This window comes from Priceomyces carsonii, assembly GCF_900007245.1.
Source record: "Priceomyces carsonii strain CBS4050 genome assembly, scaffold: Debaryomyces_carsonii_scaffold_7, whole genome shotgun sequence".
In the NCBI taxonomy this organism is placed as follows: Eukaryota; Fungi; Ascomycota; class Pichiomycetes; order Serinales; family Debaryomycetaceae; genus Priceomyces; species Priceomyces carsonii.
Window position 1 is genome coordinate 374,787 of NW_026946680.1, and position 17,366 is coordinate 392,152.

Consider the following 17,366-nt stretch of genomic DNA (forward strand, 5'->3'; position numbering starts at 1 on the left):
GGTTTTGTAATTATTTCTTTCCTTTTTTTTTTTTTTTTTTTTTTTGATTCCTAGTCCTAAAGGAATCTTAAACTCAAAAACCGGAGTATGGCAATATTAAAGAAAAGCATGCCATATCAATGTACTTTATATACTAATATCATAGTTTTGACTTATAACTCAACATTCCTGTAATTTAAAATCACGTGCTGAAAGAAGCTCGGATACTAAAAGCTTAAATGCTGGAATCTTCGTGATTCACAGTTTCATGCTCCTAGTGACAACTTTCTGATCTAAGATGTCCTTTGATGCATATACTGACGGAAATAAGCCATATGGAAATAACTACTTCGATCGTACCGCCACGGAATATTCTTTGCCATTTGACGAATTTGAAATAGGTAGTGGGTTGGAATTAAATCAGCAAAATGTGGATGCTTTAAACGATGCTGTCAACTTAAGGAACTTCGAATCCAATATCAAAAGTGATGGGACTATATCAAGTAGCTCTGACCCAAATAAAATATTTGAGGGACATGAGTACAGTGCTGGATCGTCACCATCCCGTACTTTGGGTAGCCAAAAATCTGGATTGTCACCGAGTGTTAACTCTACTTTACCAGATGCATCAGAGAAGAAAGCACCATTGAATCTTAAAGGTAAATTAAAGAAGCAGTATCTAGATGAGCAAGATGCAAAATTAATCGCTCGAGATGACTCAGAATTAACAGAAGAAGAATTAGCAATGAAAAGAAAGGCTCAGAATAGAGCTGCACAGAGAGCATTCAGGGAACGTAAGGAAACAAAGCTTCGTGAATATGAGGACAGGTTGCTTAAGAGTGAAGAAGAAAAGCAAAACCTCATAAATCAATTGGATTTAATTAGGCAGCAAAACATATCGATCCTGATGGAAAATGAACTTTTGAAGCTTAGTGGATCTGATGGTAATAACTCGACGAGGCTGGAAGGTCTAGATAAGTTTCTGTTTCCTCAGAGTCAGAGTGAATTTATAAATAAGTATGCGGATTATCATGAAGTCAATCCTGATACTGTCAACAAGATATACGACTCACCAGAAAACCCGAGCGAAAAGGTGCTTACCATTGGTGCGCTCTGGGATTACTTGCAACTAAAGGCAGAAGAAAAAGAGGCTCTTGATGTAGCTGATGTTATGGCAAAATTAAAAGGTAACGAAAAGTGTCATGGCTACGGACCTGCTTATTCATTCAATCTAATTAATCATATCATAAATGAATCTTCCTCTATGGGCTAAATGAGAAAGGTTCGGAGTAAATATGCTGTTTATTTCTTCGCTTGATCAGCCTTCCTTTATATTTATTTAATTATCCAGGTTATAGTGCAGTCAATTTTAGGTGGTTCGCGCTTTGGAATCTTCTAGAACTTTAGTTTTAAATGTAGGCTCATGAATATAAAATTCCTCTATGATCTATAACGCAATAATATCAGCAATAAAGTCAATCAAGTATTTGAGGTCATTTTGATAAGTCATGTCTGCAGAAGAGTTTAAGGCCGAAGGTAATAAATATTTTGCTGCTAAGGATTTTAGTAAAGCCGTTGAAAGCTTTACTAAGGCAATCGAAGCCTCCGAGCAGCCGAATCATGTTTTATATTCCAATCGTTCCGCATGCTATGCATCTTTGAAAGATTTTAATAAGGCGTTGCAGGATGCTGAGGAGTGTGTCAAGATCAATGGATCGTGGAGTAAAGGGTACAATAGAGTTGCTGCAGCAGAACATGGTTTAGGACACTTAGAGGAAGCCAAGAAAGGTTATGAAAGGGCCTTGGAATTAGATTCAAACAATTCGATGGCTAAGGATGGGTTGAAAAGTGTCCAGCATGCCATTCAACAAAGGGATACACAACCCGACATGGGTTTGGGATCAATATTCTCAGATCCAAATTTAATTACTAAGTTGCAAAGTAACCCAAAAACAAGCGAACTAATGAAAGATCCTGAACTAGTTCAGAAAGTTCGGAATATACAAGCAAATCCCAAAGCAAATGTCACCCAGTTTTTAACGGATCAAAGATTAATGACAATAATGGCTGCTTTAATGGGGATTGATATGGATGATCCAACCGGTGGCATACCTAAGCCAAACACATCTACTACGGAAAAGGCTCCGTCTGAAAAGGAAGCTTCATCACTGAAATCGAAAGAATCAGCTTCGGAACCTAAGAATAAGGCTGAAGAGCAAAAGGATGTTGAAATGGAAGATGCTGAATCGAAAGACGAGTCTGCTGTGGCAGCTGAGGCCGCAAAGGCTGAAGGTAATGCTTTATACAAACAAAGAAAGTTTGACGAAGCTATTCAGAAGTATGATGAAGCTTGGAATCTAAAGAAAGATATAACTTACTTGAACAACCGTGCTGCGGCGGAATTTGAGAAAGGCGATTATGATACGGCTATAAAGACCTGTGAAGATGCAATTGAAGCAGGAAGAGAAATGAGGGCTGATTATAAGATTGTTTCAAAATCTTTCGCAAGAGTTGGAAATGCTTACCTAAAGAAGAATGATTTACATAACGCTGCTAAATATTTTGACAAATCTCTTACAGAGCATAGAACTCCAGAAGTCTTGAATAAATTGAGGGCAACTCAAAAGGAAATTAAGAAACAGGAAGCATTGAATTATGTCGATCCAGAAAAAGCAGAAAAAGCTAGGTTAGAAGGAAAAGACTTTTTCAATAAGGGAGATTGGCCGGGTGCTGTCCAGGCATATACTGAGATGATAAAGAGATCTCCTGATGATGCAAGAGGATACTCCAATAGAGCAGCAGCTTTGGCAAAGTTGATGTCATTCCCAGATGCTGTTCAAGACTGTAACAAGGCAATCGAAAAAGACCCCTCATTTATTCGTGCTTATATCAGGAAGGCGAACGCTCAATTGGCGATGAAGGAATACTCTCAAGTAATGGAAACTTTGAGCGAGGCCCGTGAGAAAGATATGTCTGTTGGTGAAGGAAAGAACACTTCTGAGATTGATCTGTTATATAACAGAGCTATGTCTCAACGTTTTCAAGCCATTGAAGGTGAAACACCGGAACAAACCATGGAGCGGGTTTCTAGAGACCCAGAAGTTGTCAAGATTCTACAAGATCCTGTAATGCAGGGAATATTAAGCCAAGCTAGAGATAATCCAGCTGCTTTACAAGAGCACATGAGAAACCCCGAGGTAGGCAAGAAGATTAATATGTTAATAGCTGCGGGTGTAATTCGTACTAGATAATGAAAATGCGATTCAAATATTGCCCGCCCAGTATATAATCTATCACTATTATACATATAAAGTCCTAAGTACCCATGTTATTGTCGAAGAAAAAATTTGGTAGATTGTAAATCTGTGAATAGAACATGTTATTGATTGTATCGTCATTCATCTCATCGAGTGAGCTAACTCTTGGTAGTCCATTATCAGAAGTTGGAAAGGATGTGAAACTTCGAGAGCGGCTCGGGTTGATTGAAGAAAGTTCTTCATCAGATCCCATACCGTAGCTAAGAGGTGTATTAACTTGACGATTGAATATTCCATCGGATATTCCTAAATCCGTGCTTACCTTGCGAGAACTTCCACTATTTGCTTCACTAAATTTTAAGATATGCTTGGGGAGGGCATACAGTGGTCTTTCGACAAACAATTCAGGGAAGTGCTTCTTGGATTCATTCAAGTGTTCTTTTAAACCTTTAATGTCCGAAAGAAAATTATGATGCGTTTCGCGCTCTAAGACGACAAACAATATATTCAACATAGTTCGTAAAACAACATGGGATAATAATTTTTTTTGATTATTTATGCTAAGGGAATTTTTAAGTAAGGCCGTTGAGTGGGTCTGAGAATGATTTAATGATGAGTCCATTGGAGGAATCTGGGAACTTACAAAGAAGTTCATAGATACATCACTCAACAATCTAAAATCAGCTTCAATGTCTGGTGAGTTTGGCCTATTAAGACAATTTCCTAATAGTATCAAGAATGCAGAATATGGATAGAACTTGTTCCATTCGAGACAATCTGATCGAATCTTCGAAACTTCTAATCCTTTGACAATACGCAATACGGTTCTTGCGCTGTCTAGCTTTAAGTTTCTAAAAACAATACTTTCAATACAATTTTCATCATGATCTGGGAACTGAACTTGAAATGGAAGCCCATTAATTGTCATCAAATGTATAAAAAAAGAAAGTTGGATTGTCAACGCTAGCTCAGCTTTCCTGCCGTATGGTCCGTCTCGAAACAAACCTAGGGTTTTAGACTCAAAAAATTTGTCATTATAGAAACGAGGGCGACAACTATCGTCAAACTTTTCCACAAACAAGAACATCTCTTGATTTAGAGATCTTATTGTTTTGGAAATACTTGAAAAAGTTTCATGATTCACTGAAGCACTAAAAAGATCACAGTAAGACTTAGCTCTAATTTTATTCAAAGCCAATACTAAATTAAGATCGTCGTCACAAGATGCGTCAATCTGAATGTTGAATGACATTTCCTGGAGATTGGTGAAATGTGAATCGTCTTTACTGGTCAATGTAGACACATCGGAATAATTGATAATTGGTGGCTTGCCTCCACGATAGCAGTTTTCTGTATCGAAAAGTTGGCAAAAAAGCCAGGTCTTTCTTCTGAGAACAATTTCTGCTTCCGGGAGATCAGTTAAAGACTCATAACGATGCAAACCAATTTCTTGCGCAAACCGAATCGCAACTGAAGTCAATATATAATTAACGCTTGTATGTAACCAATTCATTTCCAAATAAAATGCCAATAATAAAATTGCCTGAATTGACAATATGCCATCGCTGACAGTACTTACTCTGTGGTAGTAGAAAACAGAGTTACGGAAAAACTTCGTTTGCAAACCTAATAATTCATCACTAGATAGTGAACTAAAAATCGGTAAGCGATGAAGTAAGGAAGAATTATGCTTTCGGTCACTCTCAAGTGCAGAAGATAGAGCAAGAGCTAGAGATATATTCATAATTAGCAACTCACTGGATTTGAGTCGCCTGTGTCTCGACCCAAAATGTTTTCGATCTTCATAATATATGTCGAATAACGCTTTAATGGAGCTCGCTTCACACAAGAAGCCGGCCAAATATATCTTGTCAAAAACATCCAATAGCTCAAACACCAATTCTTTGGTAATAGGAAACGAACCAGATAGAAGAGAGCTTTTTTCTTCAAGTTCAACTTTTGGATCCACAAATAAATCCAGAACCGAGTTAAAAAGATTTTGGAATACAGCTGGCATATTACCTATGGGAATACATAGGTCCTCTTTTTCAGGTCCTAATTTATTTTTAATCCATGCTATGCTTTTGTTCGAGAAGATATGAAATGTTGTTTGAGTTCCAAAATACTGCTCAAAGATTTGAGTTGAAGGTACTTTCTGGTCATTTTCTTTCGAAGTACCACCCAATAAAGATTCACTAGAACCATGTACTGAGTCAGGAGAATTAGTACTTACGCTATCGATTTGATTATTAGAATTGGGACTATCTATACGATTGGCCAAATTCAAAATTAATTTCTCCAACTTCTCCACTTTGGACTCCAAATAATCCACTGAAGATGAACTACCATTTCTTCTTTCGGTAGGCGATTTACTCGGTTTATTCTTCCTATCGCTATTTGAAGAATAAATGCATTCATTAGAGTTCGAGGTCGCGCAATGCAGACATGGCGACTTACCATCACACTTAATCTTTCGCCTTCGGCAGAAATTACATGCCTTAGGCACCCTCTCTCTTTTCTTTACCCCTACCTCCATACTTTTTGTAACCATTAAATGAGTATTATGCGTATACAAATTGGTGGCGCTGATATAGAAAAACCTAGTCACATGATCATATCACAGAGAACTAGACGATTTTATCTATACTAGAGAATAGTTATCTATCCAATTTTTCATCTAAATTTCTAATTAAATTCCTAGATTATTATCGAAAAATACGTTTGGTAAGTCGCTAATTTGTGAAAATATCATTGCAGATAGTTCATCAGTCAAGGGTGCATCTGTAAGGTCATCTAAAGGATTATTTTGTGAATTTTGGCTTGCCTGGTGATACGTCGCATCTGTAGAATCGGTAGGATGCACAATATTCGATAAAGAAGGATTAAAACTTGGAGAGAAGGAACACAAGGTTGAGTTTGGTATGAATGAGGAATGCACTTCGGCTTCTTGAACGTTTGGTACCCCACTATTTGAGCTTGAGTATGAGAAATTGACAGCATTTTTTGGTGAGTTTTTTTCATCGAACGGAGAAACTGTAGACCTGATACGAAAAATGGGGTCCTTAGTACTATACTCGGATTTCGCTGCAAATTGTTTCATGAAAACGGCAGGGTTGTTGAATATTTCTGGATAGATAAGTTTTGGTGCATTTAAATGTCCTTCGAGTTCAGGATCATCTAGGAGAAGAGATATATGAGTTTTTAGTTCAAAATATTGCACAACAGTTCTAAGTAATATTCTCATGGCCATAGAAACAAAACTCACTTTTTTAAGACTCTCGGCTACTCCTTTGGGAACTTTATTCAAGAATAATGCATCACCAGAAAAACTTTTAGAGAAGTGAATGAGTAATTTAATATCATTAAATGTCTCAGGTAATTCTGGCCTATTGAGACAAACGGCTGTGATGTTTAAAAATGCAGCCATAGGATAAAAAATGTTCCAGTTATATATCGACAGTAGCCTTTTATTACTAGCTTGCTCCGCAATTTTGAGAATTGTCCGTGCCGATTTTAATGACAAACTCCTGAATTCCGACGTTTGCTCGTTGTCCTTCTGCTCCAATTGGGATCCAACAATAAATGGAATTCTATTAATAACCATGAGGTGAAGAAAAAACGTCAACTGGACAGATAAAATGGCTTCTTGTTCTTCGGAATCATAATTATCAGGCAAACCTATAAAATCTGCATCATCACAAAATTTGGGACAAGCATTATTATTGAACAAGTCTGATATTTTGAACATTTCACCATTCAAGTCCAGTAGCGTCTGGCTCAAAGTTTCGAATGATTCCATCTCAGCAGAAGCTGCAAATAAACTTCGGTAAGATTTAGCACGGATCTTCGTAAGAATAAGTAAATAATGCGAATACTGTATAGCTGTCCTATAATGTTCTTCACTCTGCTCCATCATCTCATCATACAGCAATAAAATATCCTGATACTTTCCAAGAGTAGGATCATTTGAAAGGGGCGAAGTTCGAGAACCAAAATTAAAGGATATGTCAGATGTATTAATCAAAGGAGGTTTTCCTCCTCTGAAACAAATTTCCATATCTAAATATAGACAGAAAGCCCATACTTTTTTTCTTCGGTGTATTTCTAATACATCTAGGCCATCATAAGTTTCCCCCCTATGTAGCCCCATTTCTTGAGCAAACCTAATTGCAACTGTCGACAACATGAAATTCATATGGCTTGATAAAGAAGACGAGTCGATCAATATAATCAATAAAATTATTGCCTGAATCGTTTCGATACCATCTCTTAAGACACAGATCCTATGGTAATAATATATCGAGTTCGCTAGCATCTCATTTTCTAAGCTTATTAGAAAATCACTAGATGCTTCTTTGAGAGTGTCCGGAATATCCATATCGGCAGATTCTCCTGCGCATTTTGCAACTCCCAGTTTCTCGTTGTAAAATACAATCGATAATGCTATAGCGGTGGACATTATCAGAAGTTCTGATATTTTGAACTTTCTATTAGAAGGCCCATAATAGTCCTTAAACATTTGGATCACAATATTTTTATCAACAGCAACACGAGTTACTAAAATCGTATCAAAATAGTTACTCAACAAATCGAAAACAAGTTGATAATTAAGCGGGAATGGTTTCTCTAGTAACTTCTTCTTTTGAATCTCATTAATTACCGGCGGATCTACCCATTTAAGGACAAACGGTTTCATATTCGATTGAAGGACTACGGGCAAGTTCCTAACAGGGTTTATTAGATGTGAAAGCTCAGGTCCCAATATATTCTGCATCCAGAGAAGTGATTTCTCAGAAAATATGGTCAACACAGAATGACTTCCAAAGTACACTTCAATACTATTAGCATTGTTCGCCTTTGAAGAATGCTTTCTAGGTTCCGCTACATCTTCCAGATCAGTGCTATCAGACGTAAAGTTATCCGCATTATAGCTATTACTGCTGGGTGGACTGTTTCCAACAGTAAATGATTTATCCTCGGGATACATATTCATTTCTCTTGAGTCCGAAAGTTTATCCGACAATTTTATGATAACATTCTCTAACCGTGAAAGCCTGGAGTCTAATATTTCTATTGTCCTTCTATTAGAAATCCTTTTTGGAGTCTGCTCAGCGTTTGCATGTCTCCTCTTTTCTGGCTTCTCTTTATAGTGACAATTTGGGTTCTTCGAAGTGACGCAACTAGTGCAAGGAAGTCTACCATCACATTTAGTCTTCTTTTTACGACAGCTATCACAAGCAACTCTTATTCGTTTTTTATTATGATTCTGGCTTTGATCGTGATCCATACTCATTAGAACGCATGAAGTAAGTGATGATAATAAAGGAATAAAAAATCAATTTTATATTGCAGTCACGTGCTAGATAAAGGTAGAGGCATATTAACGTTCAGATCAAATCCCATGATGAGTTAGGTGTAGACAATGTTCGGAGGTGTATTTTAGTGAGTACTAAATATATGTTACAAAGATATCAGCAAAGATCAATATATACCAGTTCGCTTATCTTCATAGAAGAAGCACGGTAAATCATGAGCTTGAAACTTTACGAAGTCAGTTGAATCTGATTGAGATATAGATTTGAAAATATCGCATATCTCTGTCGTAGCACCTATTTTATCTTGCGACAACTTCAATTTTCCATGAAATCCTTCATCAGACTCTTTCAAATATTTGGACCTCTCCTCTTTTTCAATTAGTTCGTTAATATCATTATTGGATTGTGATAGAAAGTTATCCAATCCTTCTAGATGCTTCCTGTAGTCGTACCCCGAATGCTCCTCCACAAAACATACCAAGCATTGCAATAATAGCCTGGCAACTAAGTCAACTGCATAGAACTTAGATGTCGCCGGTGAATCTAGAGGTTGCGATGCATGAATTTTAAGCTCAGTGAAGCGTTTCGAAGCCGCGAATAAAAGCTTAATATCTGAGCCTAATTTCTCATCATTAGGAAATGATAGCTGGTGTGCCAATAAAGTTAGATAAGCCATACACTGATCCATTACTAAAAAGTTTAAGACAAAAAATGAAAGTTCATCAAATTTCATATCCAAAAGCATATGAAGGATAGTTCTCGCACTCTCCAAGGCAACTATACCAAATTCGTGAGCACGGGTATTCGTTTTAAAACTCCCGTTAACGAATGGAACCCTATTTATTATCATTAAATGTGTAAAATGCATCATATGCAAAATGATATTATTCTCGCTTAAGGATTTTTCATTATCATCGTAAAACGACCGAAATTGATAAGATTGGGATCTATGATGCTGCCTTTCAAAATAAAATCTTGGTTTCACTTCAGGTTCCATTAAATTTCTTAATTGAACCATCTCCTTGTTTAAGTCGTCTAAAATTTGAATCGTTTCGTCCTGCGAATTTTGATTAGCTCCAAAGCTGAATAGCTTTTCGAAGGATTTGTACTTTATTCTGATATGAATGAGAATGAAAAAAAAATAGTAATATTGAAACCCACGAATAACGCAGTTCTCAATCAATTGAGATTGTTGCTTGATTAATGATTTTTCTCTCTTCAAAGGGTTTATAGCCACAGATGAAAAACATTGATCACTTTCCGATAAAGTGGTACATAATTGAGGATTTATAGAAGGATTTGTTCCGATTTTGTAGCATCGGTCAATATCACAAAATTGACAATATAGCCACAAGTTTCTTCTTATTTGTTTCTCCTCTTCAGAAGTCCCCTGGAAAGATTCCCACCTATGTAAATCTAATTGCTGACAAAGTGATACGAATGCTGTTACAACGGATCGCCCAATTCTCTCAACGAATCGGATATCAACATACATCTGCAACATCGCAACACCTTGAATGGTGGAAAGACCTTCACATAAAAGTGAAACCTTTTCAAAATAAAACAATGATGACTTGAAACAACGTAGTTCTAAATTCATGAGATCTGAGGATGTTTTGCCCTTCAATACTTCGAAATCTCCCACTTTGTTTTTATTGTGGCTATTAATACTTGATAGACACAAGCTAAGAGCCATGTGCATAATCAAAAGATCACTACTTGATATGTCACCATCATGCAAATACGTACCTCCAAAAAAATACTTCTGAAATAACTCCCAGACTACCGATCGAGGGCATAGAAAGCTTAAGATGCTTGAAGACTCGTACAGGCACTCGAGTACTTCAAAAACAAACTTGAAGTTTTCAGGTATGTTAGATTCAATTATTTCAAATGGTTTTTGCCTTTTCAAACTTGTCCACAATGTCATAGAATTGTTCAAAACTGTATTCACTATGCTTGGAAGAGCTTCTATAGACGCACAAAGATATTTCGAGAACCGACACCTATTCTTCAACCAACTAATGCTCTTTGATGAGAATAGGCACATCAATGCTTGTGACCCTGCACACTTCTTTGACCCTTCTACATTAGATACGAGACCAAAATGGTTGCTGGAAAGAACATTTCCTTTACTTATGAATTGAACAATGGGAGAGGCAGATTCAGTGACATCGCTGGGCATCAGCTCATTTTGCAAGTGAATACTCGGCGATTTTGCATTAGTCTTTTGAATAAGATTTGTAATACATTTCTCTAACGATGAAACTCTATCTTGCATGGCTAGAATCATATTACTTGCACGTTTTCTACATCTCGCCAGATCACTTCCAACATTTAAATCATATATGCACAGTAGCCTTGAAGACTCGCAAGACTGACATGGTTTCTTGCGATCACAGTTAATCTTCCGTCTCCTGCAATCTCGACAAGCTGGTCTCATTCTTCGCTACCTACTTCAGAATCCTTCGTATCTTTGTCTATTGATATTAATAGTGAATGATCCAAGTATCTCAGTTATATTATCAAATTTAGATTCTAGTACGTAATAAACCTCATTTGACCAATTGTTATAGTATAATCTGCGTTCCAAGCCTTATCCTTTTCTACATGTCGAATTAAAAAATGTCACAAAAGCTAAGGGTCCGTCGAGTAACTTTTTAATTTCATTGATGTCTTCAATTTTGAAGGTGGGTACAGTAATACGAGGTTGGATTGAAAATACCATTGAAGAATACAAAATGGTTGCCCGAAGCACGCCGTTGTTTGCTTCAAAGGAAGATGAAAACTTTCGTGAAGCATTAAAGTTGTATGACCAAAAGCAATACAAAAAGGCTTTGAGATTGGTTGAATCGAACTTAAAGAAGAATTCCAGTCATTCCGAATCATCAGCTCTAAAAGGTTGCATAAACTATCACTTAGGTCATAAGTCTGATGCTGAATCATTTATTTTACGTGCTTTGAGAAAAGAGCCGAATAATTACTTGGTAGATCATTTGGCAGGTATATACTACAGAGCGGTAGAAAATTATCCAGAGTCTGCTAAATGGATGAAGGCTGCTTCCGATAATGGGTCTCCAAATAAACAGATTTTAAGAGATTCTGCAGTTTTGCAAACCCAGGTTAGGGATTACAAGAATTTGGTCGACTCCAGACAAATGTATCTTGAATATCAACCGGGATACAGGGCAAATTGGACGGCGGTAGCTGTTGCCCATTATCTTAACAAAGATTACAGAGCTGCTGAGTCAACTTTAACTAAGATTGAAGAAATTATAAAGGACCATTTAACTGATGCGGATAGGTATGAGCAGAGTGAATGCGTTCTTTTTAAAAATGATATCATTGCTGAATCGGGGGATATAGCAAAGGCTCTTGAAACATTAAACAAAGATGAGGATGAAATAAAGGATAAGCTTGCTGTTTTAGAGTTACGTGCAAAATATTTAACTCTTTTGGGTGACAACAAGCAAGCGTCTTTGATTTACCGAGAGCTTTTGAAAAGGAATCCTGATATCGTTGATTACTACTATTTATTGGAAAAGACGTTGGGCACTACAAACGGTTCAGAAGATTTGAGAGTCAGGTTATATGAGAAGTTGGCTAAGTTTTATCCTAAATCAGACCCACCGCAATTTTTACCGTTGACTTTTTTGGCGGCTGAAAGCCCTCACTTCGAACAAAAAGTTAAAGAGTACACGTTGGGGCAGCTTAAAAAAGGTATTCCTTCTGCTTTTATTAATGTTAAGCCTCTTTATAAAAATAAGAAAAAGGTTCAGGTGATAGAAAAGGTTGTTACTGAATTTTTAAAAAATGATGTTCCTAAGCTAATTCCAACAGTAGAAGTTTGGACCAAGTACTTTTTGGCTCAACATTACTTATTTCTTAAGAACTACGAAGTGGCCGTTGATTATATAGAAGCTGCTTTGAAGCATTCTCCTACATTAGTAGAATTGTATATCACCAAAGCAAGGATTCTTAAGCATCAAGGGAATGTGCTAGAAGCTTCCAATGTCATGGAAGAGGGCAGGACTTTAGATTTACAAGATAGATTTATAAACTCAAAGTCCACGAAGTATTTGCTAAGAGCAAATAAAGTGAATGAGGCTGTTGATATAATATCATTGTTTACAAAGTTGGACGAAGATTCAGTTAATGGCTGTAAAGACTTGCATTTAATGCAAGTAACATGGTTTTTGGTTGAATCTGCAGAAGCGTATACAAGGGAATATAAAAAGTACGAAGCTCAATTATCCGAGCTTCTTAAATCTTCTACAGAAGAGGAGGAAGAACTTAAGGAAGCCGAATTGATGGGTGAAATAGAGTTGTATAAGGGCTTAGCCTTAAAAAGACTATACGCTATCGTTAAAATTTTTGATACCTTCTATAATGATCAATTTGATTTTCATAGCTATAGCGTGAGAAGAGGAACACCAAGGCATTATATTGCGGCTTTGAAATGGGAAGATGCAATTCGTACGACTCCTATATACACAAGGGCGTTGAGGGATTTGTTTTCTATTTATATTGAAACATATGAAAATCATGAGGTTAACTCACAGTTACTTGTGGGAAATGAAACAAAAGCGAAAAAGAGCAATAAAAAAAATAAAAAAGGTAAGGCCCAATCCTTAAAGAAACGTGCAGATTTAATTAGTAAAGTAGAATCTGAGAAAAATGATGCTGATCCATTAGGAGCAGCATTATTGTCTGAAATTAATAATTCTCCTGAGGAATCTATTGATACTTTATTTGAGTTGTTTAAGCCGTTGGCTGGCGAGGGAAAGGACTTAATATTAACATGGAGTGCCCTTTTTAAAATATATCTTATAAAGAGAAAGTATGTTTTGGCATTACAGGCAATTAGAAACTTGAACAAAATATTAGATCCTTTTAATCAAAAGAAGCCTAAAGTGATTGGCTCGATGATATATGTGTTATCTGATTCAGCCAAAAAAGACTCGGATGCAAATGCTGCGATTTTAAAAGTAGTTGACAAAGGCTTGCAAGCGGCTTTTCCAGAGTTTGGTGATCTTTCAAGAGAAGAATTTATGAAAGTCTATAGTCACACTTGAATGTATTAAATACTAACTAAAAGAAATGTGCATTTTAAGTTAAATATTTTCATTTAAATAAACCTTAAATTTATACTTTTCAGTACATCAATCGTTCCATTGAACACATTCAATACCCACTGACAATTTGAGATTTGTGCAAAAAAAAAGGAAACTTTGTACTATCATGAGTTGATCCAACTATCAACCTGACTTCTCGCAACTGAACCTGCAAGATTTATAGTTTGCTTTCCCATTGGAAAATAGCTCACAGTATACCATAAGGCACTTAGTAATTGTATTACTGCAAAGATGATCGAAAGAATTGTACTTCTTAAAGATAACGCACTTATCAACGTTAAAATTATAGACGTTCCGAAAACAACAGTGAATATTATTCGTGTAGACAGAAATAAATGTTGCATGTATGGCCAAAACCCTTGTAATACACCAAAGCTTACCAAAAAGAATATTGATCCTAAAGACCACAATAATGCAAACTTTCTGGGTTTTAATGATAAAATGGGGAACAAAAATAGGCAAATAAGATAACAGGACACTGAACCAGCAAATGTGAGACTAAATATAAGCATTCTATCCCATCTAGAAAGTTCAAAATATCCCGATTCTGATGTTACATAATTATCGTCATCTTCAAGGAATACCGAATTATTTCTAAAAGGATTCAACTTCTGCAATTTCGTTTTTATTGAGTTTGGATTTGATGGATTGGTAGCTGGAGGCGGCAAAGGCGCACCATCACCTTCCTGTGGTATTGGTGTATAGCTTGATTTTTTAAAAGATTTGAAGAAGCTCATTAACCACCGTTCTTGAGAATCTATAGTTAATTGTGTATTCTAATAGATAAATACTATTAATCATGGTATTAATCTGTACACGACATCAATAACTCATAAATTAATTTTACGACTATCATAAAATACGATTAAAATCCCAGTGGGCAAACGAATATGTCAGTTGTAACAAGTAATGAGAGGCAATTTGTCTCCACCTACTTAGAGTTAATAAACTTATCACAAGAGGTTGATCCAAGTAAATTCTATTCAAGTGCAGACTACTATAAAATAGATTCTTTGGGTCCAACATTACCTCAGATGAATGTTAACTTGCCAAAAGCAAAGCAGCTGATCGATACGAAGTCTATGATTACATTAAAGTTCGTTTCAATAAAGCCTCCATATAAATTCATATCACAATTGACTGAAGTCCCGTTGTCAAGCACTGTCTATTCCGTGAAAAAGAGTTTGATAGCTGATCAACTCAAAAATGAAGAAATAACACCGTCTAACATAAAGTTATTGCTCAAAGGCAAAGTTATTCAAGATACATCATTACTTTCATCGCTTCCTGTAACGGATGATGAGATGGCATTTAAAGTAATGATAAGTGCTCCGGTTCCATCAGCAAGTACGCCAAAAAGTACAACACCAGAGAGTGAAGATCCTGATGTTAGTGAGCCCATTACAATTCTGGATATTACATGGAACAAAATATATGAAATCTTGAAATCAGATTTAGGTAGTGACCTGAAAGCATCTGATGCCTTAAGTAAATTAAAAGCTAATTGGGCAAAGTAAATAAACCTAATATAAACTCATTCGACCATATATAATTGCCTATTGAACTAAGCGAAGTATTCAAAAAGTAGTGAGTCTACTGATTGCTGCTGTAAATAAAATTCGATGAGCAATCGGATCTCTCATAGTAAATACTCTCAAACTTTCATGCTTTGTTGTCCGCTGGAAAGACTCTTCTGTACTTTCTAATTATTAAATCACTTAATGAATGCCCCTCGGGGCGTTGAACTCTTTGTTCATGAGAGTAATAAGATGCTATACCGATACTTATGGCAAATATTGGGTCTGCCACCCTGGAAATAAGATATGGATATTGCATTTTTGTAAGTCAGCATATACCACTTAATTTAAAAATGTTTTAATTAATTTTATCGTGCGAATTTGATCACTCTATTAAAATGCAAATTTTGGGAGAAGATGGTCTATATATCAATTGCTATTTCTTTCTACTAAACCTTTTTTTCATCCTGTTGCTGATGTGTTTGTTCCAAGTGATGCCACTCATGATAGATCTGTGGAAACCATATATATCATGCACATCATCAAAGCTGTCAGGACCTAAAGAACCGGACATTAGAGCCTTTCTTTCTTCGTCCGTCATCTCTGCAGCTATCCCAGAGTTTTTTTTAGACTTTAGTTTTGCTCTTTGTTTGGAAACAAATATTCTACATTTATTAATTTCCTCTTGCGATAATGAACCATATCCATACCCTCCGATTTTTTTAAAACAATTATCTACTAGAATGTTTGGATCAAGAATACTCTTTGGAAAGTTTTGCATCAACTGGAAGAGCTCAATTTGCTCCATTTCCGTTCCACCACAAGTAGTTCTAGCTTTTTGAAATTCCGGACTATCAAAGCACATCCTACAGATAGTAAGAGAAACTCTGAAGATGGTCTTTGATCCTTCATACCATAAAATATCCCATATTCTCAAGGTAGATTCCACGGGCAAGACTCCAACAAACACAGACATGAACCATGATGATGTCACAAGCGTTACTGGTGGAAGCCTTGTGAGAATTCGATCTTCCGTAAGTACCTCACCATCAAAGTTTTTACCTAAGATTGCCCATAATTGAGGAATATATTCCTTCACACATAACATTAGTACACCCTGGTCAGTATGGACACCCTCTAAGTCAGCGGAATGAACTTTTGGGATAATCCTTTCAGTCATTATAACTAATAGCCAAAAAGCTCGTTCTTCATTCATAAATAATAGTAAAAGCCCTGCTAAAAAGTTCAACGATTGACAGTATCCTATTTGAGGTTGGTGATGAGCAAATGCTACAAGAACTCTCCTTAATGATTGAATCATCTTGGACTCAGTGGAAGGTGGTGTTTCTAAGTTCGGGTCATCGCCTTTGTCATTTACGACCTCGAACTTAAGTGTGTCATTAAAGTAAATATTATCAGGGAATGTTCTCTTTAAATCTCTTTCGATGACCTCTGTGTCTTTGTTTTTGATCCCTTGTGTATTATGAACGACTTGTGCATATACGCCTGTATTTTTACTGAGCTTTTCGTAGCCGCCAGCATAAAAGAACCACGCATTTCCTCTCCATTCCGCCGGTATGCCTCTTCTTATCATCTTTTTCACTTTATCTGACCTTGGAGGAAACCTAGTAGGAATATCTGCTTCTGAGCTTAGTTGTAGACCATTGTTTTTCATCAATAAATTCCACTTTCTTTTCCTGCGAAGACAGTATTGAGAATATTCGCCAAACCAGTTATTGTATTGGTCAACTGTCGTTTTATGATAAGTCGAAGCCTTTTTAAAGCCATATCGGTCAAAGTCTGAAGACAATAAAGAGTTGATAGAACCAGAGCAGATAGGCTCGATATAAGACTGACTCGACTCGATTGTGTTATTAAGATCATTACTCAACGGTTGTTCTTCAGTAGTTCCTTCTAACTCACCATTATCTGAAGTGCAATCGTTTTCATAGATACGTAATAATGAATAGTTACGTGAATAGGTGGAATCTGACCTGCCATGAGTCGCTGGCGCCAAACGGTCTAAGTCAATTTGATTCGAAGATGTTTGAGGTTGTGAGTTGACACTTTCTGGTGATCCCTTTGAGGATTCTTCCATGACAAAAATTACCAGATCCTCTTCGAGTGACGAATGATTTAATGTAATCAGGAAGTTATGCTTGA

General features: G+C 36.4%; 11 protein-coding genes across 11 annotated transcripts in view; 5 read left to right on the forward strand and 6 right to left on the reverse strand.

Moving 5' to 3' along the window:
* The window catches only part of PRCAT00006010001 (uncharacterized protein), a gene marked incomplete at both ends in the record, with an annotated part of 123 nt that extends 69 nt beyond the window's left edge, over positions 1-54 (forward strand). The window contains one exon of the mRNA XM_062956125.1: positions 1-54. This exon is cut by the window's left edge and continues 69 nt beyond it. Coding sequence (XP_062812659.1) covers positions 1-54 — 54 coding nt within the window.
* A 223-nt stretch (positions 55-277) lies between these two features.
* On the forward strand, positions 278-1,252 carry FCR3 (Fcr3p; the record flags this gene model as incomplete). Its single annotated transcript, XM_062956126.1, has 1 exon — positions 278-1,252. One exon carries the CDS (start codon positions 278-280, stop codon positions 1,250-1,252), a length of 975 nt encoding a protein of 324 aa, XP_062812660.1.
* Positions 1,253-1,487: 235 nt separating this feature from the next.
* Positions 1,488-3,230, forward strand: STI1 (Hsp90 cochaperone; the record flags this gene model as incomplete). The annotated part of the gene is made up of 1 exon (XM_062956127.1): positions 1,488-3,230. One exon carries the CDS (start codon positions 1,488-1,490, stop codon positions 3,228-3,230), a length of 1,743 nt encoding a protein of 580 aa, XP_062812661.1.
* Positions 3,231-3,294: 64 nt separating this feature from the next.
* Positions 3,295-5,787, reverse strand: PRCAT00006013001 (uncharacterized protein; the record flags this gene model as incomplete). Its single annotated transcript, XM_062956128.1, has 1 exon — positions 3,295-5,787. One exon carries the CDS (start codon positions 5,785-5,787, stop codon positions 3,295-3,297), a length of 2,493 nt encoding a protein of 830 aa, XP_062812662.1.
* A 138-nt stretch (positions 5,788-5,925) lies between these two features.
* On the reverse strand, positions 5,926-8,529 carry TAC1 (Tac1p; the record flags this gene model as incomplete). The annotated part of the gene is made up of 1 exon (XM_062956129.1): positions 5,926-8,529. One exon carries the CDS (start codon positions 8,527-8,529, stop codon positions 5,926-5,928), a length of 2,604 nt encoding a protein of 867 aa, XP_062812663.1.
* A 188-nt stretch (positions 8,530-8,717) lies between these two features.
* On the reverse strand, positions 8,718-10,994 carry PRCAT00006015001 (uncharacterized protein; the record flags this gene model as incomplete). Its single annotated transcript, XM_062956130.1, has 1 exon — positions 8,718-10,994. One exon carries the CDS (start codon positions 10,992-10,994, stop codon positions 8,718-8,720), a length of 2,277 nt encoding a protein of 758 aa, XP_062812664.1.
* Positions 10,995-11,292: 298 nt separating this feature from the next.
* PRCAT00006016001 (peptide alpha-N-acetyltransferase complex A subunit) lies at positions 11,293-13,626 on the forward strand (the record flags this gene model as incomplete). The annotated part of the gene is made up of 1 exon (XM_062956131.1): positions 11,293-13,626. One exon carries the CDS (start codon positions 11,293-11,295, stop codon positions 13,624-13,626), a length of 2,334 nt encoding a protein of 777 aa, XP_062812665.1.
* Positions 13,627-13,790: 164 nt separating this feature from the next.
* PRCAT00006017001 (uncharacterized protein) lies at positions 13,791-14,423 on the reverse strand (the record flags this gene model as incomplete). The annotated part of the gene is made up of 1 exon (XM_062956133.1): positions 13,791-14,423. The coding sequence occupies one exon, from the start codon at positions 14,421-14,423 to the stop codon at positions 13,791-13,793; it is 633 nt and encodes a 210-aa protein (XP_062812666.1).
* Positions 14,424-14,576: 153 nt separating this feature from the next.
* PRCAT00006018001 (uncharacterized protein) lies at positions 14,577-15,203 on the forward strand (the record flags this gene model as incomplete). Its single annotated transcript, XM_062956134.1, has 1 exon — positions 14,577-15,203. One exon carries the CDS (start codon positions 14,577-14,579, stop codon positions 15,201-15,203), a length of 627 nt encoding a protein of 208 aa, XP_062812667.1.
* Positions 15,204-15,348: 145 nt separating this feature from the next.
* PRCAT00006019001 (uncharacterized protein) lies at positions 15,349-15,522 on the reverse strand (the record flags this gene model as incomplete). Its single annotated transcript, XM_062956135.1, has 1 exon — positions 15,349-15,522. One exon carries the CDS (start codon positions 15,520-15,522, stop codon positions 15,349-15,351), a length of 174 nt encoding a protein of 57 aa, XP_062812668.1.
* Positions 15,523-15,639: 117 nt separating this feature from the next.
* On the reverse strand, positions 15,640-17,301 carry PRCAT00006020001 (Rab GTPase-activating protein; the record flags this gene model as incomplete). Its single annotated transcript, XM_062956136.1, has 1 exon — positions 15,640-17,301. The coding sequence occupies one exon, from the start codon at positions 17,299-17,301 to the stop codon at positions 15,640-15,642; it is 1,662 nt and encodes a 553-aa protein (XP_062812669.1).
* Positions 17,302-17,366: the final 65 nt, after the last annotated feature.